This window comes from Arachis ipaensis, chromosome B03 (genome assembly GCF_000816755.2).
Source record: "Arachis ipaensis cultivar K30076 chromosome B03, Araip1.1, whole genome shotgun sequence".
In the NCBI taxonomy this organism is placed as follows: Eukaryota; Viridiplantae; Streptophyta; class Magnoliopsida; order Fabales; family Fabaceae; genus Arachis; species Arachis ipaensis.
In genome coordinates, this window is record NC_029787.2 from 36,017,514 (window position 1) to 36,034,168 (window position 16,655).

Below are 16,655 nucleotides of genomic sequence, written 5' to 3' on the forward strand. Positions count from 1 at the left end.
CTCCTTGAAGCGGGCCAACAATCTCCGCAATATGAGGACGGGACCTATTAACAAGGACCTTCGTGATGATCTTGTAAACTACATTGCAGAGACTAATCAGCCTGAAATCTTTCATAGATACCGGTGATTCAACCTTTGAAATAAGAACCAGTAAAGTCTCCATCATTCTCGGATCAAGAGTAACACCAGATAATGCCTGCTTAACTATCTTCCAAACATCAAGACCAATGATCTCCCAATATTCTTTGAAGAAGAAAACTTGAAACCCATCAAGACCCGGAGCTTTAAAAGAGTTCATGTGAAAAACAGCTGTTTTGACTTCTTCCAAAGTAACTGGTGCCGTAAGATTATTGCAAGCTTCCTCATTCAGAGAAGGAAGAGGCACATCACCAAGGTAACCCAAATCAACATCATCCAAACGACAGAATAAGCTTTTATAGAAAGACTCTGCTTCTCGACTTAGAACCTCTGGATCAGTTTTTCACACTCCATCCTTGAGAAAAAGGCCATGAATCTTATTATACTTCCTTCGCACAAGAGTTTGAATATGAAAGAATCTTGTATTCCTATCCTCGAACCTTACCCACTGCTCTCTGGACTTTTAGAACCATAGGAGCTCTTCTTGCACTAGAGTATTATTATAATCATCAAGCAACTGTTGCTCTTTCTGACACAAATAAATGCTATCCACCACTTCCAAACGCTTTTGTAAATAATTAATATGCTGCTCTAATTCACATTTCTTAACAAAAATGTTACCAAATACATTCGAGTTAAACTCTGGTGAATTCTTCTGTACTTCTGAAAGCTTGCCATGAATCCCTCTATTACCAGACCACCATGACTGATTCACAATATTCCTATACCCGGGATGAGTAGCCCAAGCAGCAACAAATCGAAAAGGTCGATTCCCTTTAGGCTGAGGACGACCTTTACAACGTACCAGAATAGGGCAATGATCAGACCGAAGCCTATTTAAAACTTCTGCATAAGCCTTTGGAAAGATAGATAACCAACTACTATTTATACAGACTCGGTCAAGCTTTTTTGCCACGTCAATATAATTTTTCACCCTCTTGTACCAAGAAAATTATCTCCCAGTAATCTTCAGATCAAGCAAACCACTATCCCCTAATGAAGTAGCAAACATGTCTGCTCTTTGATGAGAAAATTGACAGCCCTTAAATTCATGAGAAAATATGACTTTATTAAAATCACTAAGAACAATCCAAGGTCCTTGAAAAACCATAGATTGTGTAACAAGATAATCTCAAGGGAGAATCCTTTTATTAAATTGAGGACTACCATAAATACCACTACACCTCCAAATTAAATTATCAGATTGAAGCTCAACAGTAACACCCTGATCAAAAGTATCAATGAACTTACAACAGACACCCTTCATAGAGGATAGAAACCAAATACCCCCCCTCCCGCCTTATGCCCCTCTGCTTCCACTATATCAACAGAGTGATACCCCAACCTTTCCCAAAACAATTTTAAATGCTGAAAAGAAGAGTGAGTTTCAACCACAATAAAGAAAACAGGTCTAAATTTCCTAACAAGTTCCTTACAATGCACCCGGACAAACTTATTAGAAGCACCCCTAATATTCCAAATAATCATATTTAAACTATCCATAAATAACAAGGACAGAATAAATAAGAATATAAACTCTAAATAGAATCACCAACCTCAATAGGTGGTTTGCCCTGCGGTACTGGCACATTCTGATCCTCTAATTGCCACCCTCGGACCCCCTAACACTGCACCTGCCATGCTTGCATCTACTAAGGTTTTCTCCGTTGCGCCCCCATTTTTATCAACTGGCGACTTCTGCAGGGAGGAAGGCTGTGGACGCTTCCGTAGAAAAATTCCACGATGTGCAGGAGTTCTGCGCGATGGAGATAGCGCAGTTTCATGTTTTCCTTGCTGCCCCATCCTAATGCCAATTGATTTGCCTCCATCACCATTCAAATTGGGCCTTGGAACCCTTCTCAAACCATACTTGTGCTGCTTTCCATCTTGATCCTTCAAACCTGATGGATGACCCATTATGAATTTTCTCTTACGCAGCACTTGTTGTCAGACCTCTCCATCATCCATACACGTCTCATTAACATGACCATCAGGCATGTGAGGAGCCAATGATTCTGTAACCGCATCCTTCCCTTTAACAACTCCTAATTTCTCACCCAAATTATAAGAATTCTCACCCAAATCACGAGCTTCTGATTCAGCCTCTTTTTGAATTTCATGATTGTTGTGTGGCACTAGTGCTGGGACTTCATTATTTTTTCCATCACCAAAAGAATCATCCTTTCCTTCCAAGGACTCCTTCTCCATGCACAATGATTTATCATGTCCATATCGTGTACAAGTAGAACAAATCAGCTGTAAGCTCTCATACTCCACTTCATGAGTCATACCCTCCACTATAATATGTTTGATTACATGCAACCCAAGATTAATTTGAACACAAGCTCGGGTATATTTTCCTCTTTCTGCAAGCTTAGTGGCCAAGTCTACTTTCAACGGAACCCCTCTTGCAGAAGCAATTCGCAGCATTGCTTGTTCCTGGTAGCACCAAATTGGAAGTCCCGAGACTCGAATCCATACTAACGTTGATCCGAAGGATTTTTTGCATGGCCTAAAATCCACGTCCCAAGGCTTTACTGCAACATAGTGACCGTCCATCAACCACGGGCCACCAAGAATGACTTTCTCATGATCCGCAACAATATCAAATTTAACAAAAAAATATCCAAACCCCACATCCAACAAATCAAACCCTCCTTTATGCATAAGAGCCGTGTAGCCAAAATGCTTATCTAGCACCTTGATCACGATGGCTTCCTTATAAGGTTCAGCTAAGCATCTCTTTAGTAAAACTGACACTTGGTGGACGAGAATCACACTGCTTACCTGTCACCGTCGCGATACTATCCTCAGATAAAGACCCTACTAATGCAAAGGCCTTAGACTTTTCTGTGCCAATGACCTTATCTCTAAAAGAGATCTTCGGATGACTTTTTTAAACCCTCTCGAGAAGAACCCTCTTTAACACCGGATACACACCCTCCCACGCTCTCCCCCTTATCTCTTCCGANNNNTCTCTCTTTCTCTCATTCTCCCTGAGTATAGAGTATGTACTCTTTCTCTGCTAGAATTTCTTTTTTAAACTAAAACTTATACTGAGTAAGGATTTGATAGTATACATCAGTTTAAAATATGAGATATGTTTTTGGATGTATTGCACATCCATGTATCAAAGAAAGATATGAAGATATATTAAAATTTAACTTATGAACATAGAAGCATAGAATTACTTCACCAATTTATGATAAAAAAATTTAATACGATTAATGAGTAGAGTTAAATTGTATAAAAAAAATTCAGAGCCCAAAAAACCAAGTATTAAAGCAGAAGCAGAGGAACATGGCAATACCCCCATTTGTTCAATTCACACAAATCAAAACCTTCCACAAACAACTAAGTATCAAAGAATTCACAACACAGAAAAAAGTTATGAATATTAATTAATTAATTAATTAATTAAAGAGAGAAAAATATATGCGGAGGACGAGGAGTGCAGTGTGGAGGAGAAAGTAGCGACAAGAATGAGGAGCTCAGACCACGAAAAAATCCTCTGTTATGTTTTGTTTTTTTAAAATTGAGATATGATTGGAATTTTAGGAATTTTTTTTATGTGTAAGTATTTACGAGTTTACAATAAATTTTGATATTTTAAATTTAATTTTTGAAGTTTAGTTTTATTTAAACTGTTTTTTAAATATGTATTTTAAATTTTAAAAAATACTAAATCTATTTTGATGTGTTTGTTTTGATTTTTTTTTAATTAATGCAATAAAAGATTGATTAAAAAAAGAATTTAAAAGATACCTAATTGTATTGTATAAATCTAATATTTTTTATATGGACTAAGCAAATAAAATAAAATATTATATCGATATATATGTGTATGTTATTTTAATATTGAAAGTAATTAATAAAAAAATTATTTTTTTATTATAAAAAATATAAATAATAGTTTTCAAACAAAAAAGTGCAAGTGAATGACATAATTGACATTAGGCAGATTAAATGTTCTTAAAAGTAGAAATAACCTCGGTGTATACTCTCGTGTACTTTGCAAATCCTATGTAAACTGCGAGGAGAAGTGGCAAAACAGTGGATCATTAGGCCTGAATGGTTTGTGGTGTTTATTTGTATTTGTTGAAATAGAGTATTTGCATTTGTTGGACTTAATTTGTTTAATTTTGTTTGTTTTCTTATTTGAACTATGTTCTATATTATTGTATTGAAGTATCTTTTTAAAATGTATTTTTTTAATTAAGCGGAGAATTTCAGAAATTTAGTGGACAAAATAGATATGTCCACACACTTTCTAATCCTTCCTATTCTACATTAAGTGGATACATCTTAGTAGTAATTATTAATTAATGAACAACTACTAATTTTCATCTAGAGGGAAAAAAGACCTACCACTAATTTTCAACAATGCAAAGTAATAATAATAAGAAAATTTCCAGTTTCCACAGTCCACACTCCACACTACTCCGGTAAGATCAACTACCCAACAAAACTTTTATTTGACTCTATAATTAATAATTTGTGTTACTCGCCGGAATTGGGCATCGCCGCCTGCCGCTATTAAAGGAAATAGTTCCCACAATCGTGCTACTTCTACCACCTGTCCAATTATGTTAATTTTCTTTTAAAATTACAATTACATTCACAGATAGATTATCGTTGCTATTATTACGGTAATACAATTGAAATACACAATTAGTTGAAAATACAATGTAATGTGTGTTATTGGTGGCTGGCTGGCTGGCTTATTGCGACTTTATTCCAAGAGTAGCAAGTAGGAACTCCAATGTAAATTGCAAGGAAGAAAAGAATAAAATCTTTTCTTATGGGAGGGTTTTGAGAAGCTACAGAATAAACAGGTCACAAAAGAAATCTATCAATCTTTCTTTCTTTTTTTCGCCTTTTCTAAACAAAAACAACAAATGAATTAATTGATTAATTAATGATATAGTAATTGTTAATAAGGAAATAAAATAAAAGGTGTGAGAGAATCTGGTGGGCTTTATGCTGTGATATAGCTGTCTTTTTGAATGAATGAATTATTCAAGCCCACTCTGCGCCTCTTCCATCTCTCTATATCGCTTCACGCAGCCATCATAAACTCTCACCACTTCTTACACTCGCAACTTGAAAATCCCTAGAAACTAGAAAGCAAAAACCCTCACACTCTCCATAACGCAAAGCTGCTGCATTTTCCTCACTCACATTCAGATCTCAACTTGAAAAAGAAAAGGAAAAGGAAAATCAAAATCCCACCAAGTTGAAAAGAGAAAAATAGAAAAGAAATTCAACTTTTGTATATCAATGCGGCATATGATATGAAGAAGGAAAATCAAAACGTTTCCGTTGTAGCTGTCCTCACTGCATTGTTGTTTGCAGGCACATTGTCATCAGTGTGTGCCTCCAACTCCAAGCAAACAAGTTTCAGTGGCGAACTCAGCCATGTGGAAACCATGTACATCAAGCAGCGGCAGTTGCTCTACTACAGGGACGAGTTCGGTGACAGAGGAGAGAATGTCACTGTAGACCCTTCCCTGGTTTTTGAGAACCAGCGCATTAGGAACGCCTACATTGCCTTGCAAGCATGGAAGCAAGCCATTGTTTCCGATCCTCTGAACTTCACAGCAAACTGGGTAGGATCTGATGTGTGCAGCTACACTGGGGTCTACTGTGCACCCGCACTGGACAACCCTAAGATCCGCACCGTTGCTGGCATTGATCTGAACCATGCGGATATTGCTGGCTACTTACCGGAAGAGCTTGGTCTCTTGGTGGATCTTGCTCTCTTCCATATTAACTCAAACAGGTTCTGTGGCACATTACCGCACCGCTTCGATAGGCTCAAGCTCTTGTTCGAATTGGATCTCAGTAACAACCGCTTCGCCGGCAAGTTCCCTGCTGTCGTATTGAGACTCCCAACCCTCAAGTTCTTGGATCTGAGGTTCAACGAGTTCGAAGGTGGGGTTCCCAGAGAGCTCTTTGACAAAGATCTTGACGCCATTTTCATCAATCACAACAGGTTCGTCTTTGAAATTCCTGATAACTTGGGAAACTCGCCGGTTTCCGTTATTGTGTTGGCCAACAACAGGTTCCACGGTTGCATCCCTGCCAGCATTGGGAACATGTCGAACCTCAACGAGATCATTCTCATGAACAATGAGCTCAGAGCGTGCTTGCCTTCCGAGATTGGCTTGTTGAAGAACCTCACAGTCTTTGATATCAGCTTCAACCAGCTCTTGGGACCATTGCCGGACGCCATTGGAGGAGCTGTGAGCTTGGAGCAGTTAGACGTAGCGCACAACTTGCTCTCTGGGAACATTCCGGCCAGTATTTGCATGCTGCCACATCTTCAGAACTTCACTTATTCTTATAACTTCTTCACAGGGGAGCCGCCGGCGTGCCTGAGGCTGGCATCGTTTGATGACCGGACGAACTGCTTGCCGGGAAGGCCGTTGCAGAGATCCGCGGCCCAATGTAGGTCGTTCTTGTCTAAACCTGTGGACTGTAACTCGTTTGGATGCAAGCCATTTGTTCCTTCCCCTTCACATCCTTCGCCTCCTTCTTCACCTTCTTCACCTTCACCCTCACCCTCTTCACCGCCTTCTATTCCTTCACCTTCTCTGCCTTCTCCCTCTTCGCCACCGTCTACCCCTTCGCCTTCTCCCCCCAATGCACCTGGACAAGCTCCTCCTCCATCAACTCCTACTCCCATACCTTCTCCACCTAGAAGCGAACCTTCCCCAATTTATAGCACCGCGACCACATCATCCACCGGTCCACTATAGTTCACCACCACCGCCACCGGCACAATATAGTTCACCACCACCGCCACCGGCACAATATAGTTCTCCACCACCCCCTGTCCATTACAGTTCACCACCACCACCAACGCCTGTTCATTATAGTTCTCCGCCGCCACCAGCATCATCACCACCCTGCGAAGAAACTCCACCATCTCCGACCCCTTCCCCACCACCATCCCCTGTATATGAAGGGCCATTGCCACCTGTCGTCGGAGTCCCGTACTCTTCGCCTCCACCACCACCTTTCTATTAATTCTTTTGAGATGTTCTCTCCTCTAACCTTTCAATCTCTCTCCAACACAATTCACACTTGTTTTTGCGGCCAATTCTTCTACTACACACGGCCCCTTCCTGTGCCTTCTCAATTATTCATGATAATGGTAGCGACTCTCGTCGCTTGTGGAGCAAAATTAAACATGCTAGATTATGACCACTCTGTGCAATGCAACATTTGTTCTTATTTGGATTTGTATCATTATGTGCTCAAAAGACACGAAAGTGAGAAGAGGTAGCCGTGTGTTTGCGGGTAAGAGGAGAAAGCTTCTCCATATTTTGATTTGAATTATTATGAATATTCCCAGTTGTGAAATAAAAAAAAAATGCCAGAAAAAAAAGAATAGGTTGCAGAGAAAATTGTATGTATAGCAATCAATCGGGGACCATAAGTTTCATGGCTGCAAAAACCATTGTAGCATTAGCACTTCCTGCTACTTCCATTTCTACTTCCTGGAGTTTATTGTTATTATTATCTCTCTTATATAATTAATATTCTTATCATTTTTTTAAACTTCTATACATTTTGTGTATTTTGGTTTCCTGAATTTAAGTTGTTCCTCTTATGAGCATTCTAATCTGTATCTGCTGTGAGATAATTGATTTCAAAGGTGTATTTTTCTGGACATCCCTGCAACTGCAAGTGTTGGTTGTTTTTGCTTCTACTTTTAAGTCTTTGCGTGAAGTAATAATGAATGAGTTAATGAAACTAACATAAGTGGAAAGGGGGTGTGTATAGTGATATTAATGTCTCCGATGGAGGCAACCACCAGATCCTACATGTCCTGATTGAGATCACGGTGGTGGGGCCTCAATCACTGAATTTCCCAAGTAACGTTAAGGAACACCAATTTTTTAATAAACTCTCTTCTGCTTCATTTGATTATTAAATCCTAATATTGTTTAAGTTTACCCCTGCTGCCATCCATGTGCAAACCTTTGATTTGAATTTAAATCTGCACAAACATCAAACATGACACCCATTGGATTCTCGACAATAGTACTATTAAACTTGTGACTAGCCCAATCATGTGTAGTTGTGTACAAAGTCTTGCATATCTATTATGCCTCTTTGTTTCACTTTATTTTTTTTAGATTATTTTCTTTGTGATATATTAGATGACGGGTCTCCAAGTTAAAAGTGTGTTATACACTTACAAATTATCCAGTATGAAACTAAAATAGACCAAGGGTGTGTTTGGTAACCACGTTTGAAGGAAAAAATCACGTTAGAGCTTCTTGAAAGCTTCACTTTTTTGTTTGGCTAAATTTCTTCTCTACAAACGGAGAAGTGATTTTGTTCATAAAATCACGTTTAGAAGAAGCAATAATTTCTAGCTTCTCCGTTGCACTAACGTGCTTTTAGCCAATACCTTCAATATTTATTTTTCTTTTACCAACTTTATCCTTTATACATGTTATTGCATTATTTATAGAATTCTTATTATTCTTTTAACACAAACTTACTTCTATCCAAAATTAATTCTATAAAATCACTTTTATTCAAACTCCAGTTTCACCAACCACAATCCAAACACACACCAAATTAGCCTTCTGCAATTGCCAAGCTAACCCAAAATGAATAAACGAATGAATGGATGAGGTTGCTATATATTTATTGTTGAGTGTTTGAAGTTGCAATATTATTTTATCTGCATATTTTCAGAGAAATGGAAAATTAACTGGACTCCATAGAGTGAAGTATTGAACATGGAGGGTAGGTGCTTTTATTAACTATCTAACCAGTTAATGCACGCACCAAATATTAGGTGAAAAATTGCATCCCCTGCTGAAGGCAGTGTCGGTGTCGGTATAATTTATCTTTATCACAGCAAGTGATAATTGAAGTTCTATATATGTAATGTAATTTGCTGGACATAGCCTTCCAATAAATTCACCAATTTTGGTATTAGGGGGATAAAATAAGGTGAAAAAATATTATACATGGCCATACACGTTCCACTTGTCCTTGCACGAAGGGAAAATTGGTAAATAATGCAATGTAAAGTAAAGAAAGCAAGACATGTTCCGCATCCTACACCACTATAAAGGACAGTGACCTTTTATGATAGGGACCCTCCTTAGATAATATAACAAACTACGTTACCAACAATATATCTGCCAACTTCTGTCAACTCTTATTTATAATTGTGTTTCATGAAAGTGTGTTTGTGGATGTGTCTAATAAAAATGTCTTTTTTATAGCTGTATTTTATAGAAGTGTCTTTATAGATATATTTTCTGGATGTGTCTCTTTATATATGTATTTAAAATATATTAATTATTAGACACATCTACGAACACACTTCCATGAAACACAATTATAAATAAGAGTTGGAAAAAGTTGGCAGATAGTATGTTGGTATCCTATACTTTTCAAACAAAATATCACTAGTTTTTAAATTGGTTGTGTTAAATTTGCTAATACGACACAATAAGTGATATTTCAATTAGCGGGGAAGTCCGTTCCGTTCCGCTAAAAATTTGCCCTTTGGCGGGCTGGTCCGTCCTGTCCCACCTAGTGAGGCGATCTTAAAATTTCATTCCGTCCCGCTTAATGGTGGGCTGGCCCGCCAAATTATAAACCAAGTTTTCATCCAAAACATAATTATAAATATTGTCTTTAAAACAAAATAAACATAATCCAAAACACTCAATTTTCATCTTCATTCTCTTGTAAGTTGGGTTGGGAGAAGTTGAATTTTGACAAAAAAAAATTGTAAAAATACCCCTTACTAATACTAAGCCCGGCAGGGAAGCCCACCCCGCCTCGCCAATGCCTGCGGTTTAAGCGGTGCGGGTTAGGCGGGCTTTTGCTATTTAGCGGTCCTAATATTCCAACCCGGTCTGCCTTTTTTGGCGGATTACACATGTCGGTCCGACGGATTTAGACCCGTTTGCCACCCCTAATTTCAATACATATCTAAGAGTTTCAATTGACTATTAACATAATAACTTTATAAAATTATATTAAATTAAAATCTAATTGAGTAGAGAATTTGAGGTATTAAAATCCTTCGATTTAAAATTAATTTGATTTAATTTTATAAATTAATTATGTTAATAATCAATTAAGATTCTTAGATATCTATTGAGGTGTCACTTAACTTGTCAAATTAATAATTTTTGATATCATCAATAGAAAAAGTGACGGAAGAACTAATATAACGAATTTAAAATGTTTAAAGAACAAATTTAAAAAAAAAAATTTCAAAAACTAATTTAGAGAATAAATAATTTTTCAAAACTAATTTGATCATTTACTGGTAATATAATATTCCCATGACGCTTTTTCATTTCATATCTAACAATGACATGATATGAAAAATTTTGATCGATGTTAGAAGAAGTTGGCTGATTTGTCCAATTACCTCATATCAGACACAACTACCATTCAATTAGGGCTCTGGGGACAGCCTGGGATTAGGTCAAGTTTATTTAATGGCGTATCAGATATGCAATGGAACCCCATCGTCACATTAAACAGAACTCGCATGCAAGTGCACATTTCAAGAAAGATGATGAAAATGCCATATCAAATTAATGCGCTCGCTTGTTTTGAAATCTACGTGAAAAATGTGTTCCAGCTCGTTGGTTCTTGTCAATATCTGACTTTTAGACATGTCTAGTATGCTATCTTGTAACATTTAAGATAGTTTCTATTAAAGAATGACCATACACATAGTTTAGTAAAACTATCAAAGAGTTATATATTTTATGTTTTAAAAATATATGTTAAATTTATAAATTAAAATTTTTTTATTAAAAATATAAAAAATTAAACTTTTAATATATTTAATTTGTATAATACATGAAATGAAAATGTATAACAAGATCAGAGAGAGTGTTTTCATTTCAATTTTAACATACAAAAATAAGTGAATGGTAAAGGATTTCAACACACAAAAATAAGTGAATAGTGACAGTGAGTATTGAACACAAATAAGTAAGATAGAAAAACATCAATTTAATCAAATGAGCTAACTTTAATTTTTTAAACGAAAATTATTAATTTTCTTACAAAATCTTCGGAGGGCCATGACTCTCCATTATCTTCACAAAGCTCTGCCTCTGTGTAAAGACATATGATAAAGTTATCATTAATAGAAGAAACACTAAGATTAAATTAAGTTTATGTAAAAATATCTCTCTTTTAAATTGGGGTGTTTTATTTTTAAGATTACTTCAATTAATTGTATTTTGAAAATCTCCAACTGTCAAGTTAGAAATAAATAATGAAAACGACGATGATGACCTGTTTGTATCTGTTTTTTCGAATTATATACTGGATTAAACCGAGTTATAATTACCAAATTAGGTAATAATGTCCAAAAATAAAAAGCAAATTGCTCGATATGCAAGCGAGGAAGTTTCAAATCTCAAGTTGTAAAATCTAGCTATTTCAATAATTTGTGAGGGACGTTGGAGACAATTCCAACTAAATCATGTGCATGTTTGCTTAATCACATGCTGACTGCGTTTAGACCAGAGATTAAAACTGAAAAATTGAGATTGAGAAATTGAGCTTAAATTAAATTTTTGTATTATGTTAAATGTAAAATATAATGAATTGAGTTCCATACTTCAACAATATAAATTAGCCTGTAATTGCTTTGGCATGTCTTAAATATATCAATCTTATACTTGTTTGTTGGTCTTCGTTGATGACAATGTAAATGGGTTGCAGCGGGTCTTTTACTATGAGGACGATGCCGGAGGAAAAATAAAGCGTGATATTTTGAAGAGGATAGGAAAGAACTGGAAGGATTCAAGGCACCACTTGTTTCATAGGTGTTACAAACAAGTAAAGACTTATGAGAAAAATCTTCAGCATCACCCGAAAGGAATAGACAAAAATGATTGGAAAAAGTTCGTTAACTATCGCCTGAATGAAGAAACGCAGGTAAGCCTTGGAATATTTTATTATTTCCACATAAAAAAACATGTGTATACATAGTAGTAAACTTACATTTGATATTCATCATATCTTTCTTATTTGCATTTGTTTTGTTACTTGTTCGTAGAAAAAGTGTAAACAGAATACTTTAAATCGGAGCAAGCAAGTTTACACACATAGTGGGGGCTCCAAAACCTTGGCACGAAAAAAAGACGAAGTGGTAATAAGTCATCATTTGGATTAAGATTTTGATTAAGCTTCTTGAAAAATGTTGTTGTTTACTAAATTGTGTCAATATCAACGATATAGGAGAGAGAGCAAGGAAGGCCCGTGGGTAGAGGGGAGTTATTTATCATGACTCATAAGAAAAGAGATGGCTCATATATCCACCCCGATGCGCGTGTTGTTAGTGTAAGTCATGTTTGAAAATTTGAAGCAATATATAGATTACTGTATATATGGTGCTACTGTTAACTTCTTCCTTTCCAATGATGTATATTTGTAGGAAGCAATTGCGAATGTTGAGAGGCAGGATGGATCCTCTATGCACCTTTCACAGAATGACTCGCTAGCACAAGTTCTCAGAAAGGAGCACCCAGGACGAGTTCGTGCCCTAGGTGCTGGACCATGTCCCACCCAGGTCTTTGGTAATGCTGCTGGACAACCGTCGGGTTCTGCAGAGTCCAATGCAGAGGATAAGAGGATGATTGCAGAATTGATGGCTAAGTTAGAAGAAGAGCGGGCGAAGAGACAGTCAGTACATAAGGTCTTGGGATATGTAGTCCAACAGTTAGGAGGCAATTTGTCAGTTGAGATTGCTGAAGAGCTGGCTTTTGTGGGCGATACACCAGACTCGTCATGCGCAGGGCCATCTTCATCTGGAAATCACAACCCGCAACAAAAATCTTGAATTTCAATTAATGGTTTTGGATACCTTTTACATTTAAGTTGGTTTAGTACGTTAGACTTATTTTATCGAACTTGAGCATTCTTACTTTATTTTGGACGATATTATGACAATTTCGTTATATAAGTTATGTTTGCATAACTTTAATTTGGTTTGTTATGTTAATTGAGCTGTTTTACTTGGTTTAAATTTGTTTAAATTAGTTAAAAAGTAAAAAAATTAAAGTTTAATAAACATTCTTTGTCAAAATAGGCAAAATATAGAAAATTCAAAATTTTAATGAAAAATTTGAATTTGGCGGCGGTTTTTAAACCGCCGCAAAACTAAAAATTTTTTTCTTGTACCTTAGTTTTCTAGGCATCCTTAAAAACCTGTATATAAAACAATATTAGTAGACAAATTATATTAATATTAGATAGTGTTCTTACCTACAATTCCACATATATAGATAGAATTAATATTTACTGTATACAGTATTTCCTACTTTTGTTCTATATATGGAGCCAAACGAGGCAGAAGACCAAAAGTGAAGAAACAACCTCAAATAATAAATTATGAAAGAATGTAAGAAGCATAGTATTAAGAAAAGAATAATGGAGAAATATTAATGCAACTAATTTTAAATTATTTACTATATCAACAGTCATCAGACCTTAGTCATAATGTGAGAGAACAGACTCAAGTAATCTAAACTAACAAATTCGGTACCCGTTAACCAATTTTTTCACATAAGTGTTATTTTTTAATTTAATAATTTAATAATATATTTTTAGTTTATATTTTTAAATATTAATACCACATCACTGACTACAACTAATATATTCTACTAAGTTTCTAAATCTGTGAGTGTTTTGAATTTTCTACTAAAACTAATATTTTAATGTACTATATATCATACATCATATATGCAGAGCTAATTCTCATATGATGCATGAAAGGCACACACGTTGGGTTTCTGTAGAAAAGAGCAAAAAGAAAGGTTGCAAATGATTATTCTATATTATCTTGGTAATCTCTTTGTATGAACCATCTCATGCCACATTGATACATCTTGCTGAATTGAATATTGTAACATTTTTCTTCCCCCTTTTTGGGACATGAGATGTTTGGATCCAAAGAAAAGATTAAACAAATCAATACAACAGCTTAATCACCCAACGAAACTACGTTTTGGCAGAGTATTAATTATCTTGCTACTTTATTCGCTAATGGAATTCATCTAATGTAGAAAAGGTTAAAAAAAAAAAAAACAAAAATATATATCACTGGAATTGAAGGCGTCACACCCCCTTTATTTTACTAGGCAAATTTTTTTTGTGGTTACAATTTTGGTGTTGAAATTGTTGAACTTGTCTTTTATAGTAAATTTTAAATATTAAAAAATATTTTTTTTATATTTTTTAATTTAAATATTAATTTTTATCTTTTTAATAAATTAGATATCTATATGTAGGCATCGAATACACCATTTTATTATTATCATTATTATTAAATGGGATTTGAAAGTGACACAGTTGAGAGTTGGTGTTGAAGCAAGAAAGGCATTGGAGTGGATTGATGACAGCAACTCCTTGTGACATGATATGGCTTAATAAATAATGCAAATTAATTATTAATTATTAATTTAATAATAGATGCAAAGGTGCTTTGATGAATGCATTGAAGGAATAAAATAAAGTTATATATGCAACCCTAGATATTTATGTTGACAACCTTGAACATCTTAGCTCTGCTTGCCATTTCTGAACATCTTCAAATCTCCGTGACTCTAAATACTCAACTCATGTCTCGTTTCTTACGGAAAAACAAAACAGTTAGGCAGTATGTTTTTTTGTTGTTTTCTTTTTATGAAAATAAGAAAAATGGTTGTAAGGAACAGTTTCTACTATAATAATGTTTTGTTTGTCATCTAAATATGATTAGCTATATTTAGTTATATATCATTCAGTTTCTATTTTTTTTTTATATAGAATAGACTCGTATGGTTATTTTTACGTAAAATTGTTAATTGAAAATTGTTATATAATTTTTAATATGTCATTTAAGTAAATTATTATCTAACAGTTTAGAAGTAGCCATTTTTATAAATACAATTGTACGTTTATCTTTTTATATATTACTTTTCTATAAAAATAACACTATATACGGATGTAAGTGTAGACATAATATATAAATAACCAAAGGATATGTAAAAGTATATGCAATTTCAAAAGATTTTAGTATACTATATTTTCAATCACTAAGGAGATTTTAGGGAAAAATCAAATCAAAGAATATATGATGAGTGTTTTGAATTTCCTACTAAAACTAATATATTCTTATGTGCACATTCTCCTTCATTCTAGCCTGTTCGTGATCTTTTCCTTCAATTTCAGGCCTTGCCCACCCCTTTGTAGATTTTTTTTATTCCAAAATTCGTTTTAGCAAACAATAAATTCAAGTTACAAGAGTGAGGCACTAAGTATAATTAATTAATTCATTGACCCCCTAATACTTCTTTCCACTTTCAAAGCTAGTATCTAATCACTGTCATTTAGAATTGCTTACGGATAAGATCCCGTGTTAATGATATTAACTTGCTTGCAAAGAGTACCCAACAACACAAAAAGAAAATAAGAGGAAAACACACATTAATGAAATTTGAAGTCTTGTCCTTGCTTTAGATGTTTATATTTAATAGTAATCATGATTCATGACTTATTGTAAAAAGGGATGAGAGATAATATTAGACGAAAAAGAAAAGACATAAATAATTACTATGATATTAACAATTAACCTGTCTACGTCACTTGCAGGTAAATATTAAGATCTTGATCCACCTCTTCTCCGAACCTCTTCCCCCACAATGAAACAAGGCGCGCAGGGATGTCAAACAATGAGGACTAAGATCTCATCAAAACACAAGCACAGTAGAAACACTACATGTTTCTATAACCCTGCCACCAAAAAAAAAATACCGAAATACAAAAGCTTCCTTCTAGTAAAGTCATAGGAGAACTTAGTCATAGATGGTGAACTGAATCTAAATATGATTTAACAAGTGAGAAGAAAGAAACAGACCTTGGGTACACTCAAATCTTGTGGTTTCGTGAGGGTGCCTTGAAGTGTACACTGAGGAGTGCGCAACCCAGATTGGTTCAACCGATGAACACAAAGTTCAAATCAATCTCTTCAATACAAATTCCTCCAACTAACATGTCCTCTAACTAAACTAACTAATACATATCAAATGAGTAAATGAGTAATTTATATTGATCAGCTTAATTTCCAGAACTTATTACATATACCTTGATCTCATCTATAGTATAATATGTTATAAAAGAATAGAATTAGTAACTGAAAGAATAGAATACTAATCAGAGCTTTAATCCTCCTTTATCTCTACTTTTCCTCCTTAATCTGTGTGATATGTTTGGCATTCGCTATCTTGGCTTTTTCATTGTGCACTAAAATATTGCATATGCTTTAGTTTCTTAGTTCACTGTTAAATGTTATGTTGCCTTTTAGTTATGGTGTTTAAAGTATTTATTTAATTTATTAAAAAAAGTTAAAATAAAAATTAATATTTAATTTTAAAAGTATAAAAATAAATAATTATTAAATATTTAAATTTCAACATAAAAAAATAAATTAAATAAAAATTAGATACTACCATAAAATT

At 34.8% G+C, this 16,655-nt stretch overlaps 2 protein-coding genes and 1 long non-coding RNA gene across 3 annotated transcripts; 2 read left to right on the top strand and 1 right to left on the bottom strand.

Moving 5' to 3' along the window:
* Positions 5,077 to 7,136, top strand: LOC107630306 (leucine-rich repeat extensin-like protein 4). Its single transcript, XM_021118749.1, has one exon. The coding sequence runs from the start codon at positions 5,433 to 5,435 to the stop codon at positions 6,897 to 6,899; it is 1,467 nt and encodes a 488-aa protein (XP_020974408.1). The 5' UTR covers positions 5,077 to 5,432; the 3' UTR covers positions 6,900 to 7,136.
* On the top strand, positions 11,820 to 13,058 carry LOC107630307. The gene is made up of 4 exons (XM_021118750.1): positions 11,820 to 12,093; positions 12,215 to 12,307; positions 12,397 to 12,498; positions 12,593 to 13,058. Exons 3-4 carry the CDS (start codon positions 12,442 to 12,444, stop codon positions 12,995 to 12,997), a joined length of 462 nt encoding a protein of 153 aa, XP_020974409.1. The 5' UTR covers positions 11,820 to 12,093; positions 12,215 to 12,307; positions 12,397 to 12,441; the 3' UTR covers positions 12,998 to 13,058.
* LOC110270112 lies at positions 13,331 to 16,509 on the bottom strand. Its single transcript, XR_002359232.1, has 3 exons — positions 16,055 to 16,509; positions 15,771 to 15,930; positions 13,331 to 13,365 (listed from the first exon to the last, which is right to left on the bottom strand). It is a non-coding gene; the product is annotated as an uncharacterized LOC110270112 (long non-coding RNA).